Source organism: Eptatretus burgeri, chromosome 6 (genome assembly GCF_056783735.1).
Source record: "Eptatretus burgeri isolate ZD-2024b chromosome 6, Ebu_testis_v1, whole genome shotgun sequence".
NCBI classification, from domain to species: domain Eukaryota; kingdom Metazoa; phylum Chordata; class Myxini; order Myxiniformes; family Myxinidae; genus Eptatretus; species Eptatretus burgeri.
In genome coordinates this window covers 62,899,796-62,918,229 of record NC_140966.1, presented here as the reverse complement: position 1 = coordinate 62,918,229, position 18,434 = coordinate 62,899,796, and the positions used below count along the sequence as shown (strand labels likewise).

Here is an 18,434-nt window from a genome sequence, read left to right as displayed (position 1 = left end):
ATATATATATATATATATATATATATATATATATATATATATATATATATATATATATATAGTTAAAATAATTAATCTGAGCTAATGGGGTGTTTTGGGACCCGAGATAAAATTTTCTTGTTGCTCTTTGCAACATGATGTAATCTTCAAACATCATACACACTTTTGACTGGCTAATATAGGCAAACAAATTCACCAAACATGAAAGCCTGATCATCAAATCACCAGAATTCCAGCACGTCTGTAATCCCACTCTATGTTTATCTGCTAATGGACATTTTAACACATATTTATGGCCAATGATGCACAGAATATCCAATCGCCACGACTAAACGTTTGTGGTATATTTTTATTCACAATATCAAAACTCCAGCAGACGATTCAAGTGAATGTGCTGAAGAACGGCCATTAAAGGGTTAAAATCTCAAAATCGAGTCTGACAAACACTTCATTTGGAGTCAGCACACCAAAATACGTCCAGTAAGAATGAGTTCCCACCATTAACATTATATGCTTCTTTGTATTTTTTTTTCCAAATTCGACCCTTTCTATTAATTTTGGTCAAACTCAGATGACATTGGTCCTCAGATTCCAGTCCTCTCAATCAAGCATTGCTGTGTGCAGTCCTTTTGTCTGCAGGCCTGAATCCTTCTTCAACATGTTGATGTAGTTGAGAGCTGGTCTGCCCCACTTCATCCTCCCACATTTATGTGTCCAGAGGATAAGATTGGAAACAGGTTCGTTTCTGCGATGGTTGCAGTTCTCAGCAATCCTGAGACGTCTTTTTCTCAGTTTAACCGACAGCTTCAGAAGTTTAACCGACAGCATGGAGTTATTTTTGTCCGATGTTCAGAACATTGGACATTGAAAGCTGAACAGAGTAGTCGAGTGTAGCGTCCATGAAGTCCCTTCTCGTGGGTCGCAGTGAGGGTCCAATGCTTCACTTCGATAAAACAGGATGGACTCAGATGTTGCCATGAACAGCCGTTCCTTGATATGTTGAGAGAGTGTTGACCTCCATATTTTTGAAAGTTCGTTACAAGCTCTCCATGCGGCAGCATTCCTTTTTTTGATGTCCTCAGCAGTTGTGTTAACTCAGGAGTCAGGATACTTGAAGTCAATGGCTGTCTCAAGTTTTATTTCATAGTTTGATTTGATTGAGACCTCTCTCAACTGGTTGAATGCCATTACTTTAGTTCTATGAGTATTAATCGTTAGCCATATCTTATGATCTTATGTTTGACTTACCATTAAAAGTACAATAATACTTATACCTAATATTTATTGTGGTACAATAGCCTTAATACTTACCATGATAACTAGAATAAGCTTTAAAAAAAAACAAAAAAACATTCTTTCATTTGGAGCTTACAACATAAGGTGATTTTGTAAAAAAACAAAAGTTTAAAAATAAAGAAATTTACATGACAAAGAAGTTTCGACTTTAACCACCCTATAGTCGATTTGTCATTTCCTAAACCTAGAAATGCTCTTTCCAATGAAGTTTTTTTTGTCGATTTATATTCATATGGGTACCGAGAACAACTTGAGCTTGGTTGCCCAAATGGCAACATTGGGAAACTCTGGTAATTTTAATAATCCAAGATGGCAACCAAACGCCATCTCAATAATTTAGCATCTGACTCGCTAATCCTAGAATGGTGTGTAATACATCTTTTTTAGGGTTTTCATGTGTGTAGAATCCATTTCTGATATTATTTTTTCGATTGCATGTCAATCTCACGTGCAAAAGTTCAGGTCAAGGTTACATTTGACCTCTGTGTGGACAGCCATTCGATGTTTCAACGAAATGGCAACGAAAAATATTATATTATATATATATATATATAAATATATATATATATATATATATATATATATATATATATATATATATATATATATATATATATAATGTTATAGCTAAAAGTTGCCTGCATTTGTGCAATTTTCTTCCTAATTTTAGTGTTTATTTCGCATGATTTGAGATGACCGATACAGCACCTGATGCTGGGAAGTGCTTTCTCCCGACCTGCAGCAAGTCTGGACGAGTAAGAACATTCAAGCTATAAGCAGTAAAACGACTTATCGAATGTGCAACAGAGCGGCATGACGATGAAACCCTTCCGAGAATGCAGTATGTTTTGGATTCGCAAGGCTATGAGGCATTAGTAGAAGTTCATCAAGGCTGCTACTGCTCATTCACCTCCAAGTATCATGTCAAAAAAGTTGTGGATAAGAAGAGGAAGGAGGGTTCTATAGACAGTGAAGAACCACCAACTGCCAGAATCAGATGATCACAAGAAAAAGAGTTTCATTTTAAGAAACAATGTTTGTTTTGTGCTGCATCTTGTGAGCCTGTAAATCCTAAACACCCCAATAGATGGGACAGAGTGGTACAGTGCGAAAGAAAGGGTGTCAAGGATGCTCCACCCTTCAAGACTGTTGTATTACACGATTGTGATGATCGAAATGATGTGTGGAGTCGGGAAGTTGCTATGCGTTGTCATGGCGGAGATGACTTATCCGCAGCTGAGGCACAGTATCATGTTCGCTGTTATGATGAATTTAGGAAAAATCCTGTGCATGCTGACCAAAGCCCCACGATTGATGATGCCGCTTTGAACCTGCTTATCGATGAAATGTACACTAATAGAAAACTATGCACTTGGACAGCCATTGAACTTTATGACAAATATGTGAGTCATGGTGGTTTGTTGACATGGAAGCAAATGTTCACCAAGCTGGTTACTTATTGTGGTGATGATGTGATTGATCCAGGGTCGTTTGAGTCACTACCCAGCTGCCACTGAGAAGATCGTGGTCTTTGACAAGTACCAAGATGTCTCTGCGAAGGACCATGAGGGAATGCGCCGGGCTGGTGATATTATCATCGACTATGAGCTCTCCATTGCCAGTCCTTTTCCCAAACGAGATGTCATCCTAAAGAGCAAGAACAACCAGCGGAGGCTGGCGAGCATGTTGTACACCTTCACTGTTGACGATAATGTAACGATGGATACTCGCGACGATGGTGCATTTGGTCATGACGAAGCAGACATCACCATGATTTCCTATGTCCTTGTGGCAGCCACCTCTGGAAAGGGTGTGGTATGCATGCTTAGTGATGACACTGATGTGTTTGTTCTGTTGGTGTATTGGGTGTATCGGGCAGACCTACAGTGCAAAGTACAAATGGAGCGTTGGGACGGTACAGTTCTAGATATCAATGCAACCTGTGCTGACCTAGGGCCAAAATGTTTGCAACTCCTTGGCGTGCACGCCCTCAGTGGGTGCGACACAACCTCATAGCCGCATGGCAAAGGCAAGATCGGCACACTAAAAACTTTGCTGGCAGGGAACTTCCCGGGCTTGTCTGATGTGCTGGGTGAGGTGGGCACCAGAGAAGCTGATTTGCTGGAAGCAGCAAAACCTTTCTTCCTCGCTCTGTATGGTCAGGTACTGGGAACTTCTATGGAATCTGCTCGCTTTACGCTATTCACCAAAAAAAAGAAAAGTCCCAAAGTAATGGCCCTTCCTCCAACAATGACCAACTTGTTACAACACGTGTTGAGGGCTCATTTACAAGTGATGTTGTGGAAAGCGGCAGACCACCAAGCTCCACCCGATGATTCAGCTGATCTCACAAAATTTGGATGGGAGATTCAGGATAATATCCCTGTTCCTGTCACTGCTAAGGGTGACCTGGCACTGCCAGAGATAATTGACATGATCCGGTGTCAATGTAGGGCACAGAGTAAGAAGTGCATCACTGAGGCATGTGGCTGCCACAAAGAACATCTTTCATGTACATCATACTGTAACTGCTCTGGTGAAGATGGCTGCTGCAATCCACACTCAAAGAGACGAGATGTTCAAACTACAGATGAGGAGTACGTCGATATGGAGGAGGCTCATGAGGATGACGTAGAGCAGGAGGATGATGTGGATCAGGATGTTGGGAAAGAGAATTTTGATGAGGATGCCGATCAGGAGAGCAAAGGCCAGGAGGATGAAGATGGTCTTTCTGATCCCGATTATGAGTGGGAGCATAAAGAAATTTGATTCAGTTGGGGAAGATGACAATTATCGCCTTATTGTATCATTTTACACTTATGTAATTGTGAATACCAGCTTTTGTGACATGTTAGTGATATTTTTCACATGAAGAAAACATGAATAAAGTGAATCGTTAATGTTCATCAAGCTGATTCAATTCGCTGTTCACCCCGAGATCAAATTTAACCTTTATCTGGCCTTCAACGCATGAGATAGACCTGTAATCGAAGGAATAACATCAGAAATGGATTCTACATGCATAAAAAACCTGAAAAGAGGTATTACACACAATTTTAGGACAAGCGGGTAAAAAAATTAAATTATCGAGATGGTGATCGGGAGCCATCTTGGATTATGCAAATTACCAGAATTGCCCAAAGTTTCCATTTGGGCAACCAAGCTCGAATTGTCCTGTGATCTCATATGATTCCAAATAAACATAAAAAATTCATAGGAAAGGACATTTCTTGGTTTGGTATTGAACAGATAGAAACGTCAAATCGACTACGATAGCAGCTGAATGGAGCCCTGCCTTTCCACTTGTTTGAGGTAGTGTGTCCCAGATCACCAACAAGCATAACAATTGTTACTTGTGTTTGTTTACATACAAAGGAACAATCTTTGTTTCTTGTTTGTATTTTAAGCTGCCCGTACTTTCTTTGAGACATTCCAACCTGCATTCGATATGCAACAAATTGCAGGTTATTTCAGGGACCATGTCATGGATTTGCTGGACTGTACCCATTGCGATTTGTGCCAACTTTGGTGACAGACAGCTGTCCTCATTATTTTCCATGACAGTGTTTTGAGGAAACATGGCTATATATGGCAAGTTTTGACAACTATTCTTCCTTTCTGCTGGATTAGTTGCAGCCACTGTGAGCTGGAAGAGGTCATCATTTGTCTCTACTGAAGCTGCTCTACTATCACAGTTCAAATTTTTCTCAACTGCACACAGATAAAGTTTTCCATTCACTAAAGGCACTGAAAGGTCATTCATAAGTAGTGGATGGAGGAAGCAATTGCATGAACTGTGGCCTGAATCATTGGGCTCAGCACTGTTGCTTATCTCTTTGCTCTGCTTCGCTTCCTCTGTAGATTGCATCTCAGAGAGAACCTCAATGGCGCAAGCAGACACATCACTCGGTCCAGGCGCTCTGGTAGCCGAAATCCATGTACTAGCCAACCAGTCCTGTGTGAACAACACACCAAACAATCCAGAAAATGATTGACAAAACTTTGGAAGGTTCTTGAAGACGATCATCACAAAACATAAGCACGTTCAATGAACACCATTTGTTGTTAGCATGAGAAAAGACAATTCTTTGCAATTATGAAACTTGAAAAGATGAATATTCAGTACAAAATTTCATCCACATCGTGGTACTCATGAAAGACTGTGGCTTATGGCACCTGCAAGCAGGAAAATCCCAGCACTCGAGTCATGAAACCTCCCGATACAGGATGCGTTTCAATTCCTTCATTGTAACAGCAGAATCAGTATGATATTTTTGGGAGCCTCCACCCTGGGCTGATCAAATTCATATGACAAGTGTTGGGCAATGAAACATGACTTGTATCGATTTTAAAATTCTGTGCTTTTTCTTGTACTACTCGGCCCCATGTTTGTCTCAATAGAGGGGCAAAGTTGGGGGGGGGGGATTACGATGGAAACATTCACATGTCAACAGTCCAGCCATACCTCAAAATTCCCTTTAAATTCAGTGTAGAGTCCATTGAAGGATTTGTTGAGGCTGGGGATTGAAGGCCAAAGCCAGTTCTTGATCCTGAAAGTAAGCCAGCAAGTTAAATAAAAGCGTTAAAACACACAACATAAAATAGAGCAAAACTTGTGGACCGCCGTCTTCATAATCGTGTAAAGGAAAAGGGACAAAACTATGTAAAACTCGATACCCCAGACATTTGCAGTTGCTCTGACATCGTGGAAGGATAATATTCTCCAGGAGGGTATGTTTTGCTTTGTACATTGACAGGAAAGAGGTGATTGGCAGTGATAATGGATAAATAATTGTATCTGCTTCCCAAAGCAACTATAAAGATTTCTTAATTAACAGAGAGAATCAAAGAAGTCTGTGTTTGCAATCACAGCACTCATGACGTTTACTCTCGGAACTTAAGTTTTTGAATAATAATAATAATAATAATAATAATAATAATAATAATAATAAGTATAGACGTGCACTTACACCAATCAAACAATCATTCAGTACAATCAAACAATCAAACCAAACATCATTCGGGTACCGAATGATGCCCGTGCCAATGAAAATGCCATCCTATGAAGATGCTGTCCCACGCTGCTCATTCTGATGATGATGCCATCCCCTGCCGCCCGATGCAATGACGTTACCATCCCACACCACCTGTTGCGATGACATTGCTGTCCCACGTCACCCATTGCTATGACGTCCCACGCCATCCGTTATGATGACGTTCCACACTGCTCGTTGCGATGACGTTTTTATCCTATTTTGTCATTTTTATCAAACTATATTTCTCACAGCCAATCCATCACAAGAACTGCCACTAATAACTACGAGCATTGATTCTATGTGGGCGCTTACAAAAATGCGAGCCACGAGGAATAAAGTTTGATGAGTATGACGCCGTAGTTCACACGGTTTAGCAGCCAAATTGGATCAACAGGAATCTTTAAAAATCATTTTCTCTTAAACCAGTTAACTGATGATGTTTTAGTTTTCAAACTTTTATTGTGACGGATACACCTAAAGTCAGTGATGCTCCTTAAAATGTACTCAATGATACACCTAAAGTTTCGTATCAATTAGTTCAGCGGTTTGACAGAGGAATTTTAAAGGTATTAGCTTCAATCCAATATAGCCACCCGACCAAGCGGCCTATGACGTATTAGTTAGCAAACTTTATTTGTCATGGTTAGTTGATCATATATATTGTTACGGCTGTGGAAATTCGCAGAACACCATGAAGGTCCTTAGTTCAGTTAGATCGATAAGTCTGTGTTCAGTTAGATTTCCCCACCATTGTTTAATGGGAATTTATTCGTGTCACAGGGCTGTGATCTTTGAGATAATGTTTTTCTTTTACTATCGTTGTTTTGGACCAACCACACAACAACCACCTTAACCACAACGCCAACCATGCTACTATAACAACAACCACGATCGCCTCGACCACCACCAACATCGCTCTCAAACAACCGCTTCAGACCCACGGTCCTTCCACCACCACCACCACGCGCGCCTCTCAACAAACCACACCATCCTCATCACCTCAACCACCACGCCAACCACAATTACACCAATCACCTAACCACCTTCCCCGCTACACCAATTGCCGATCCCCCTTCTCCACACACCAAATCGCAACTCTCTCCGCTCATAAAAACCGTCTCTATAAAGCGAAAGGGACAAAGGATTTCGATAACGCCAGGGAAAAACAAGAAGGAACTCCGATGGCGCACAGATTTTCCCGCCTGCTTTTCCCGCGCTTTGGTGTGGGGGAAGTGCGATTCCAGCCAGCGGTCAAAGGTCATGTGAAGGAGGGGCTTCATTTTGGGGGAATGAATCTCCCTAGGCTTGGGCCATGTAACGATTCCCATGCGCCACGAGGGGGGGGGGCGAGAGGGTTGGGAATGGGGAACGCCCCATTTCTCAAAGCTTCCCGGAGGAGCTCAAGGGAGGGCGGAGCAAGAAGCCAGGAGGAATATAAGAGCGCACGGGACGCCAAGTAGTGTGTGTTGGTGGTTTCTTCTGGTGGTCTTCTTGGTCGGGATTTTCGGCTCGTGGTGGCCCGTCTGTGGAGAATGACCCATTCGTTGGAGCTCGCAGTTGGTGGGGAGTCCGGGTGTGGCACCATGGACGCGGACTGGAGGCGCCGCTCTGCCAGCTCTGTTGCGCAGACCTGCGTGTCCAAGTGAAGAGCGCCGGAGAGAGCTCGCTGGCCCCGTGGAAGGCCCGAGTCAACCGCGGCTATCCTAGCTGCCATGGGGACAGACGTCGCGACTTGCCCATCAAGGCACCATAAGGGTGCAGGTAACCTGCAACGGTCTCGTGGGGCCCGTTCAGTCACCAAGGCTCCACGGTATAAAGGTCTATGGACCCTGTCTGACTCCCTTGTCTTTGAGGGTTGTCTTTTGTTTTGAATGAATGTTGGTGGTGCCGTCTATAAGTAAAACTGTATAATTGCTTGTAAATGATAATTGCTGATAGACAGTCGTAGTGCTTTCACCTTGCTCGTGTCTTTATCCCCGTCCCGTGCATGATTGTTTTACTGCTTGCGTGTTTAGTATTCCCTGTATATGTGTGTAGAAATAATAAATGTGCTTGTGTGAATGTTACGTCGTCACGTCATTTTTCCCCCATTGAACAGCTATCTCGCTCTGGCAATATTAGTTGGGTTTTAAATACCCGTTAAATAGAATCGGGTCCGGCGAGGTCTGGCGATAATACCCGCTCAGTTATCCCACAACGGAACGGACCACTTAAGCGGTTCGTGTCCAAGCAGGCCTTCACCGAGGTACGGTCCCTCGGTAGGTTACCCACGCGGGTACTTAGATATATCGATATTTGGCAATTGACCCTATTTCGCGCGGGTAGAATACGGACTGGGCCGTGGTGGGATTAATAACCCACCCATGACTGGTTTCTGGCGTTGTTCCAGAAAGTCATGACTGAATTGTCCGTACGGTGGGCGAGACGGGCGCCATTGGCTGACGCAGTCGATCGCACACCGGGCGGGCACGAATTCGTAACAATATAAACTTTTGCCTTGATCTGTTAAGTGTTTTCAGAGAAGAAGCTTTTTAAAGGATCTGTTTTTTCAATCTAATATGGCTGCCAATCCATGTCATCGATGATGTCATCAATTTAATTTTCACGACAAGTTTCTTCGTAGACGACCCTCAAAAATCTTCATACCGATCGCAGAAAGTGTTTGACGCATCCAATTATGACGCCATTGTTCTCAAACATTGCTCCCCATAGTCCGTTCCTGATGTGCCAAGAAAACAAAACAAAACAAAACAAAAAAACAATCTTGCCGTTTTAACAATTAACATTTCAAGAAGTCATGGATATATACCTACAAATGTGAAGCCATATAACGACAAGAAGTGGAGAACAATAACAATGAACTTTTCATTCACTATTGTGAGAATCACAAAACCCTCACCATTACTCTGAGTTGTCTCATCTTAGCTTGTGAAGCCATGTAATTTATTTTAAGATGATACATGTCGGCTCGTGGAAAGATAACAAGGCAATGACAGAAGATAACAAGGCAATGTGGTGATAGTGGGACAGTGCGACCACATATGGATAAAATAAGCGCGGAATGAATGAACGGCAAGAGAGGAGACAGTCGAGGGAAGGAAACGCATGAATCTGCAAGGACGAGGGTTGGGGTGGGGAAGGTCAATGATGGTAGAAAAGATCAACTGCACTTGTGCTAATCACACCAAGCTTCTGAAATATATATATATATATATTTTTTTTATTGTGAAATGAGCTGATATCCATTTAAATGCATGAAAATGTGAAGGAGTGCAGTGTTTTCCACACACTTACTAACCTGCTGATGTTATGGTTTGCCATTAAGAGTCCCAGGAAGATGGTAATAATCGGAATAAAGGCCATCAAATGCATCAGTCTGCTCCGGTCTGTGCAACAAAAAATGACTTCCATTGGGATCCAAACATCACTTTGTCATTGGATAAGCTTGTTTAACTTTATGACACCAGTGTATATGACATTGCATGGGGTTGAGTGTCAACATATCAACAATGGAGATGTGGGTTAACAGGAAAACAGTGGATGGACAGATAAGGCAATTCTACAGATCAAAGAAAACAGGAGGAGAGAATGTTGGACAACGAATGACTTAATCAGTTAAACCTGGCAACAATGGGGAACTCAAAGTGATGAAGGTGGAGTAGAGATTGAAGATGCAGGCCACAATTGATAATAATAAAAGATGTGACTTACAATAGATTATTATTGTTACGTGCATGGGAAGTTGTGGGACTCCCGGTGTTAGATGATTGAATTAAAGAAACGCTGATGTTTCTGTACTGTCAGCCCCACCTTGGCGGGGGCAGGGTCATATTGGTATGCATGAGGCTGTCTGTTCAACATTCAAGCCATTGGGCAGCTCTGGAGGCCATTCCCATTCCTCTTTTTTTATAACCATCACACCCCCGATCCTCTCCCACAACTCAAACCCTACTCTCCATCCCCACCAAATTGCTTGGGTCTGGTACACCCAGCATGAAATGGCAGAGCTCTCCAGTATGCGCACAGAGATATACCATCACAAGCACCATGAGACTGACATGCAGGTTTGTTTGTTTTTTTAAGGTGAAAACGAGTATGGCTGAAGCACGAGACCTCATGAGAGGTACCAAAGAGACAGAGAAGCTGGAAGTGTTGTTGATGTGAGTGTTGCTGTGCTGAGCTACACATAGCACCAGCCATCCTGAGCTTTCAATCGGCTCAACAAGTGTCTATGTGTAGGAATAGCAAGGTACATATCCCACCATATGCCAAGTTACTGACTCCATGCACACCCATTTCCCCATAATTTTTAATACTCCTTTCTCACCTAAAGTTATGTTATTTTGTGAATCTCATCATCCCTGCCAATCCTTTGTCGTAAACTAGCTTGCGCAATTAGAGCAAGACCCGTGTCTGTGATTGTCTCATTAGGGTTTGTGATATTCTTATATCATTAGCATGGATGTCTCTTTTCCCACGATTGTAACATCGTTGAACAAAGTCGTCAGTGAAGGCGAGACAAAAGCTTGCACTCAGCTCAAATTAAACAATCACTGCTCGATAATGCGAGGCCATGGCCCATGTGGATGGGGCCTGAAAGCCGCTGAAATGTTTCCCATGGAGTTGGGTTCCACATACCCAGTGTATGTGATAATTGGTGTCGGAGTGGGATTTTTATCAAAAACTTCAAGGGAGAATAACGATCGTGGATGAGAAGGCATCGTGTTTACACCACGTCCTTCAGCCATTGCGACGGAGCAGGTTCAGCTCAGGATGATGACTGTGGAGGTGTGATAATTGCTCACACCATACATGGCTGCTAAGAAATAAAACGTCACACTTATTTTTTTATTTTTTTTAAACGTGGGACATCAAGCATATTCACATGCTCCCATGATTCCTGCAAAGCAAAATGGCTGCATCGGCTGTCCTGTGATTTGCATCAATGGCAGCCTTAGATCCTTCTTCCTGTCAACAGTGAACATCCTGAGCATGCGTCGACTGTTCATTTTCTACAACAATGAATGCAACACTTTGGATTTCATATTGGTTGAGGGTGCAGTTCACCTATCAGAAAAAGAAAGGTTGATGAAGCCATTTACTGAAACTGGAGGGCTTCTATGCCTCGTGTTAGCTTAATGGATGGAGTGGTGAGCTTGAGATCCAAGGATCCTGAGTTCAAATCTTGCTTGGCTGTTGAATTATTACCTGGTGGGGTTGACTCAGCCTGTCATCCTTCTGTGGTTTGGAAAAATGAGTACCAGCTTGCTGGTATCCTGTGTCAGAGTGGCGACCCGTCCAGGATTGTGCCCAATGGCCAAGGAGACTGTTTAGATAGCACCAACGCTCTGCACAGAGTATGGTCCCAATGGATGGATGGATGGATGGATGGATGGAGGGCTTCTGGAACAAATTCACCACAAGCTCAAGACAAGCCGTGCACGGTGTGTTGTGGGAAATGCCTTTCCGAGGTTACAGATGCTTAATGAAGTAAAATTATTTTAATTTAAAAATCGTGCAACACTTGGTGATGGCATGTTATTTACACAACTGTTGTGAAATGTATCATGATAATTTTTGTGCAGAATGGCTGAGTGAAGAACAACGACCATCACAGGAAGAATTGGAATGATATTTTGAACAATGACGAGGCCTTTCCATTTGAAATTGCAAATTTGACTCAAAATCCACAGACATGACGGTGCATCAGCCTGTTAAATGGGAAGAAATAAATATGGCAAAATATATCGAATTAAATTAGGTAATGGTGAACTAATTAACAAAACGGATCAAATTTCAGATCCTGCCATAAATATGTCCGTGTGACCCATTTTGCAAAGGGATTCTCGGAAACCCAAGATGCAGCACGTTCAAAGGTAAAATCGAGAAATAGGTCAGATGTCGTCATAAATAGGTCAGCATGATCGAGATTGCGAAAACGTTTGTAGGTCATCTAAGGTGCATCAGACTCCCACGAGTGAGCATGAACTTACAATTAACATGCATCATGTAGATGTGTACGCAATTTGTAGATTGTCGTATACGAGTGAGGTTATATGGCCCCCGGAGCTCCCATGAGGGAGTTCTCTCTGGGATCAAAATGGACACTGGTAAGAAAAGGGATGAAAATAGGTCAAACCAAGATATTGGTTCATGGTCCAATTAGTGCAAGTATATATATATATATATATATATATATATATATATATATATATATATATATATATATATATATATATATATATATATATATATATATATATATATATATATATATATATATATATATATATATATATATCTCTCTCTCTGAGTGCAGCCTGTGGCTGCTGGTTGCATCATTGGTTGGGACGCGGCTATGCTGCTGATGCAGTGTACCCCCTACCAGTACACTGGTGCTCATTTTGCCGACCTCGGAAGGATGACAGGCTGAGTCAACCTCGTGGTGTATTTTTAATTCAGCGGCCAACGGGGCTTGAACTCAAGACCCTGGGATCCCAAGCTGGAATCCCAAGCCGCCACCCTTACCACTAAGCCAACACCAGGCTTCGCAAGTACATCAAAGGCCACATCAGGCCAAATATGTCAGCAGACCTAATTTGTGAGAAGACTTCTCAGATATCAAGGAACATCATCACTTTTCTGTGAGGACATAAACCATTAGCAATTAAGAAATTATGTCATAGTGACCTAATTTTGAACAGATTCTTCAGGAAACACATTCTGAACGAGTTACAAACAAGGTTTTCCCTACAAATGTGTGAAGAAAAGGGTGTCAATTCAATGTCCATTCATGGTCAAGCTCAAGAAGGTATACCCAGGTGTACAACTTCAGTATGTATCTTCGTGCAAAATTTGGCATTCGTTGCTGAAGCCATTTTGGTGCTGCTGGATAAAAAATAATAATAATAATTTCAAAATGGCGGATTTTTTTTTTCTTTGCCAGAAGCATAATAGGTGTTCCAATCTAAAATAGAAATACCTAATTACATTACCATGTTGGTATGAAAGGAATATTGGGTGTGCATCCCTTATTCAATGCCTATCAAGTCGTCACTGAAGCATATTCATCCTTCAAACAATGCAGGTACAACTTATCATAATTTTGATAAATGTTTTTTAGGAGTTCTGTTTTTTTGAAATAAATGAAACATTTTGCTATACAATAGGTATTGGGGTAAAAGCCAGACTTGGTGGTATAATGGTTAGAGTGTCTGCCCTGAGTCTGGGACGTTGATGGTTCAAATGGTTCAAACAACGGTTCAAACCCAGGCCAAGTCATATGTGCTTACTTTAAAAATGGTATGTGCTGCTTGCTTCCTTCCTTGATGTTCAGCAGTTAATAGGCTAGAACACAGACAATCCCTATAGGTTGGCATCCATGGGGAGGAGGAAATGCCCTGCCAAGTGTGGTGAGAAAATTGGTGCCATTGTTTTGACGTCGCTGGTACCCAGAGTATCCCAGGAAGCTTAGTGGCTGCGTTAAGTGTTTGTCTCGTCAGTATGTCCGTGTGTGTGTGTGTGTGAGTGGCAGGTCCATTACGAGTCTTAGACCTTATATATAGAAAAAGTACCTTGTTTGGTTCACAAAACTTCACTCTACCTGGGAACCAAAAACAACAATTGGAGTCCATTGTATTAACTTGTAATAAACAGAACTCTATTCCAGAGGAGTTTAAATCGAAACTTGCATCCTGTATTTTATTGCATGAAGTAACAAACACTTGTACAGGAGCCATGAGAACATCTCATCGATGCGCGTCCGCCCCTAATTATACTTGTTATGCACTGCAGAGCATCTGCTATGAGTTCATGTTTCTCCTGAGCTGCCAAGTCATGCTCCCTCAGGGCAGGTTCGTGCTCCCCGAGGGCATTAACCACTTTCCACTAGCAATCTGTCCACCTCCATCATATGGCCAACAAATGTCACCTGGCCACCTTTTCCATTCACTTCCTGCCTGTGAAAAAAAAATAAGTAAATACCTAAAACAGCTGATTATGATTATGATTGTGAATGAATTCCTTAACCCCTTGCAGAAAAAAATGATGGTGCTGATGATGCTGATGATGCTGATGATGCTGATGATGCTGATGACCAGTGAAACAAATTGTTTCCTCCAATGGGCTCAAGGTTCGCAAATCTTTCTCATCGGAGTTGTAGCAACACGACGACGTAACATTTTACACACAAACAAGATGTTGGCAATGGTGCTGTGGTCCATATCAATCCCAGTGTGCATGTGGAGGTCCAAGTATATACTTTTTTTTTCACAACTTCGTGTTTGTTTTACGATCTTTCTAATCGGATCAGCGATTCGGTTTCTTTGACTGAGATAAGTATTTTCTGTTTACTTTACAGGATTTTTGAATTGATGAATTATTTTCTTTCAACGAAATATTACGTGATCTGTGAGATGCGTCTTCCGCCTTTTGAGAGCGTTGTACGAACCTTGCTTGTATCACAAAATGCACAACAGGTTTGCTATGCTGCTACACTAATTGCGATACAAAACAAATTGTTCAGCCTGGCAGAGGTATGTGTTCCACTGAGTACCATTCTACTTGTACCTTTTATACCTTTATCAGAGTAGCCGCCCAATCGGTGATCTTTTTCCAAACATGCAACACATTCTTCTGACCAATACCTTTATTTGGGTGATGTATAGGCAACTGGCAGCTGCCTCAATCGCTCCCAAAGAGAAAAATAAATAACCCGGGTTACATGCAAGAAGGAAAAACTGCATATAATTCCAAACACCTCACTGCACTGGAAAACGTGGGGACAGGGATACTGCTTCCTGCCATCCCAACTGTAAAGGGTGGGTACTTGTAATACTCTCCCCCATCTGGGGGTTTTGTGGCGCTCAGGGCTTCCATGAGCGAGTATGGACTTACAATGTGTATGCAATTTGTGGATGGTCGCATATTAGTGTGGTTATATGCCCCTTGAAGCTTCTGCGAGTGAGAGTGACCTTGGGATGCATACGCATTATGTAGATCCGTCCCAATTTTGTGCACACCCCAAGTGAACGTTAGGAGCACGCTGAAAAACAATGAAGTACGCTGTCATATTATGTGGTACGTCGAGTACGTCGTGAAATTTCAAGCATGCTTAAAATTTTACGACGTACTCGACGTATGGCTCACACGTTCCGCATATGCTGGCATAAGTTCTCGGCACGCTCCGCGATCGTTGACACACATCGGACACACGTTACTTGTAAGTTACTCATAAGTCGAAACACATCGAGGTAATGTTTAGCGTACCCGAAACTTAATTTTTAACCTATGAGTAGCGTGCTACACAATACACATTTCCATAGAGAATCTACGTCCCCTCTCATCCCCCCCACCTCCCCCCAAGACCACCGGTGAAGATTAAAAAAAATTTGGGATCATACTGTTCCTATGTAGCAACTTGAAGTGTACTCGTTGAAGCACATTGCTTTTATGGCCGATATATCCATATCATCCGATGATGTCACGTACAGCACATTGCCATTATCCGTAGCTTTATTTGTTATTGATTGATAATTAGGATATTTAACAGCCACTTTTATGCATATTAAGGCTAAATTGCATCAATGAAGGTGAATTTGAAAAAAAAATTCAAACCATATCCCATATTTCAAACAGATGACGTCATAAATTTAATTCTTCACTCAAGGCGCTGTCACACCTTGACGTTTTAGCCAGCAATGGCAACGTATAAAAATGTATGTAAAACGTTGGCGTACGCTGAAGTTTTGATGTTTTTTTTTAAGTTTTGGTCGTATTCATAACGTATTGGTCGTATACATAACATATTAGTAACCGGCACAGTACGTTTCGTTGTCTTATAGATAACTTATACCAACGAATGCTTCGCCTGTTGTCGGCGTTCACAACCTATGCCCAACGATAGTTTAACTTAGGCATAGCGCACTGCATGTATCGCCGACGAACTCGTGGCGTAGCCTGTCAAAAACCTGCGCACACCGATTTAAATCATAACCGCCTGAAAATTGGAAGTGTCAACATCGCAGTCACACCTTGACGATTTAGCCAGCGTATGCCGACCTCTGAAAAATGTGTCTAAAACGCTGGCGCACGTCGAATACGGTATGGGTAAGTTGTGTATACGTTAGGAGCACGCTGAAAAACAATGAAGTACGCTGTCATTTCACGACGTCTAGTACGTCGTGAAATTTCAAGTATGTTGAAAATTTTACGACGTATTCGACGTATGGCTCACAAGTGCCGCATACGCTGGCATAAGTTCTCTGCACGCTCCGCGATCATTTACACACGTCTGACACACGTTACTTGTAAGTTACTCATAAGTCGAAACACGTCGAGGTAATGTTTAGCATACTCGAAACTTAATTTTTAACCTATGAGTAACGTGCTTTGAACCTATGTGTAGCGTGCTTTGAACCTTTGTGTAACGTATCTCAAACGCACATTGTCGTATGTAGACAAATTTGATTGATGTCTTCCGGACGACCACAGAACTTACTGAACGTGTTTCTAACTTACATCTACCGTGTAATGTCGATTTGGCAGAGTTTAGGGGAATTGGTATATACAAATGGGCTTCACAAGTGGAACCCGTCAGTGTTCCAGACTCCATGTTGAGTAGATGTCAATGTCAGTAGTATCAGTAGTAGTAGCAGTAGGTCCATGTCAGTAGTAGTAGGTGTGCGTGATGGGGAGGGTGTGGGTGATGATGGATCCTCGTTGCGTCCATGAATAGGAGACTACTTTGCACCATTGTTCGATGTTCTTTTCGGCTAATTTTTTTTTTCTCATTTCCACGATGAACTATTTTTTTGTTTCAGTTTTTAAAGTATTCAAAACGACTTGGACAAATGCATAATGTACTAGTAATGAACACAGAATGCTTCGATAACTTATAGATAAGTTATACCAACGAATGCTTAGCCTGTTGTCGGCGTTCACTACCTATGCCCAACGATAGTCTAACGTATGCATAGCGTGGCAGCGTATCGTCGACGATTATGTGAGGTTTTCTATTCATAGGCTGCAACTTCACTTTTAATAAATGCCTGTCACTCGCCTATTGTTTTTGGATGCTGGTGCTCGGCAATTGAAATCGTTTTCATTGAACGAGTTAAATCGCTTCCACAGCACTGCAGTCACGGCACCAACAGCAGCAGGCTCAGTGCCAGCCAGCCTCATGCCAGGCTCAAGCGGATCCCTGTAGAAGGTGTACTGCTTGGTTATCCTTGGACCCACTCTGGCTAGCAGCTCGTCGAACATCGCGGGGGCATTCGCAGGAAGTTGATGAAGGATGCATGGTCCTCGTTCCGGAGTTCCACCATGAGCTGGTCAAACATGACGTAATGGCGTCCCCTCCTGATCCGTGGTCTGATCCAGTTCCTTCTCCTCCGTTCACGTCTTCTTCTCCCGGCTCTATTGGCACGCAACTGGTGCAGTGTCAACTGGATGAGGTCATGTTGATGTTCGAGGACAGGTAGGTATTGTCGTCTCAGCATTGCCGTATCCTCCATCTCTCGGAATGACATGGACATGTACTCACCACGAAGTCTAAAAAAAAGACGGGTTCCTCCTGCGAAGCCCTTTTTATATACCAATTCCACTAATCGCTGCCAATACACCATTATACGGTATCTGTAAGTTATAAACGCGTTCAGTAAGTTCTGTGGTCGTCCTGAAGACGTCAAATACGACTACATACGTATTTGTGCGTAGGACATGCTTTACAAATAATTCCCAAGCACGTTACTCATAGGTCATAAATAAGTCACGGGTACCTAAAACATTACTTTGACGTGTTTCGACGTATGAGGACCTTTCAAGTAACGTATTGCGAAGTGTGAACAACGTTCGTGTAGCGTGCTTACAAAACGTTACTCATAGGTTAAGGCCCGGTCACACCTTGACGTTTTAGCCAACGTATGCCGATTTTTGAATTTTATTTCTAAAACGCTGGCACACGTTGAATACGTTATGGGTAAGTTTTGATAACATTGAGAACACGCTGAAAAACACTGCCATACGTCGTTGTATGCTGGCTTTAAACGTTGTACTTTTCGGTTGTCCTCAAATTTTTTCATGCTTGAAATTTCATGACGTATG

The 18,434-nt window shown here is 42.2% G+C and overlaps 2 protein-coding genes across 4 annotated transcripts in view; one reads left to right on the top strand and one right to left on the bottom strand.

The window, feature by feature from the left end:
* Nucleotides 1-329: 329 nt before the first annotated feature.
* LOC147024932 (thrombopoietin receptor-like) overlaps nucleotides 330-18,434 on the bottom strand; it is a 73,056-nt gene continuing 54,951 nt past the window's right edge. The window contains exons 10-12 of one of the 3 annotated variants that reach the window (XM_085885351.1): nucleotides 9,631-9,718; nucleotides 5,762-5,846; nucleotides 330-5,251 (exon numbers count right to left, since the gene is read on the bottom strand). In XM_085885351.1, the coding sequence (XP_085741477.1) occupies nucleotides 4,646-5,251; nucleotides 5,762-5,846; nucleotides 9,631-9,718 (779 nt within the window). In that variant the 3' untranslated portion in view covers nucleotides 330-4,645. The other 2 variants (XM_085885353.1, XM_085885354.1) reach the window with 2 other exon arrangements.
* On the top strand, nucleotides 2,499-4,065 carry LOC147024933 (uncharacterized). Its single transcript, XM_085887055.1, has 3 exons — nucleotides 2,499-2,699; nucleotides 2,782-3,211; nucleotides 3,359-4,065. The coding sequence occupies exons 1-3, from the start codon at nucleotides 2,499-2,501 to the stop codon at nucleotides 4,063-4,065; spliced, it is 1,338 nt and encodes a 445-aa protein (XP_085743181.1).

Bases quoted from the DNA above. Each gene is read 5' to 3' on its own strand.
- LOC147024933 (XM_085887055.1), top strand. From the start codon at position 2,499: ATGCGTTGTCATGGCGGAGATGACTTATCCGCAGCTGAGGCACAGTAT. The intron at 2,700-2,781 runs GTGAGTCATGGT...TGATTGATCCAG, and splicing joins TTGAACTTTATGACAAATAT to GGTCGTTTGAGTCACTACCC. The intron at 3,212-3,358 runs GTACAGTTCTAG...CTTTGCTGGCAG, and splicing joins ACAAATGGAGCGTTGGGACG to GGAACTTCCCGGGCTTGTCT.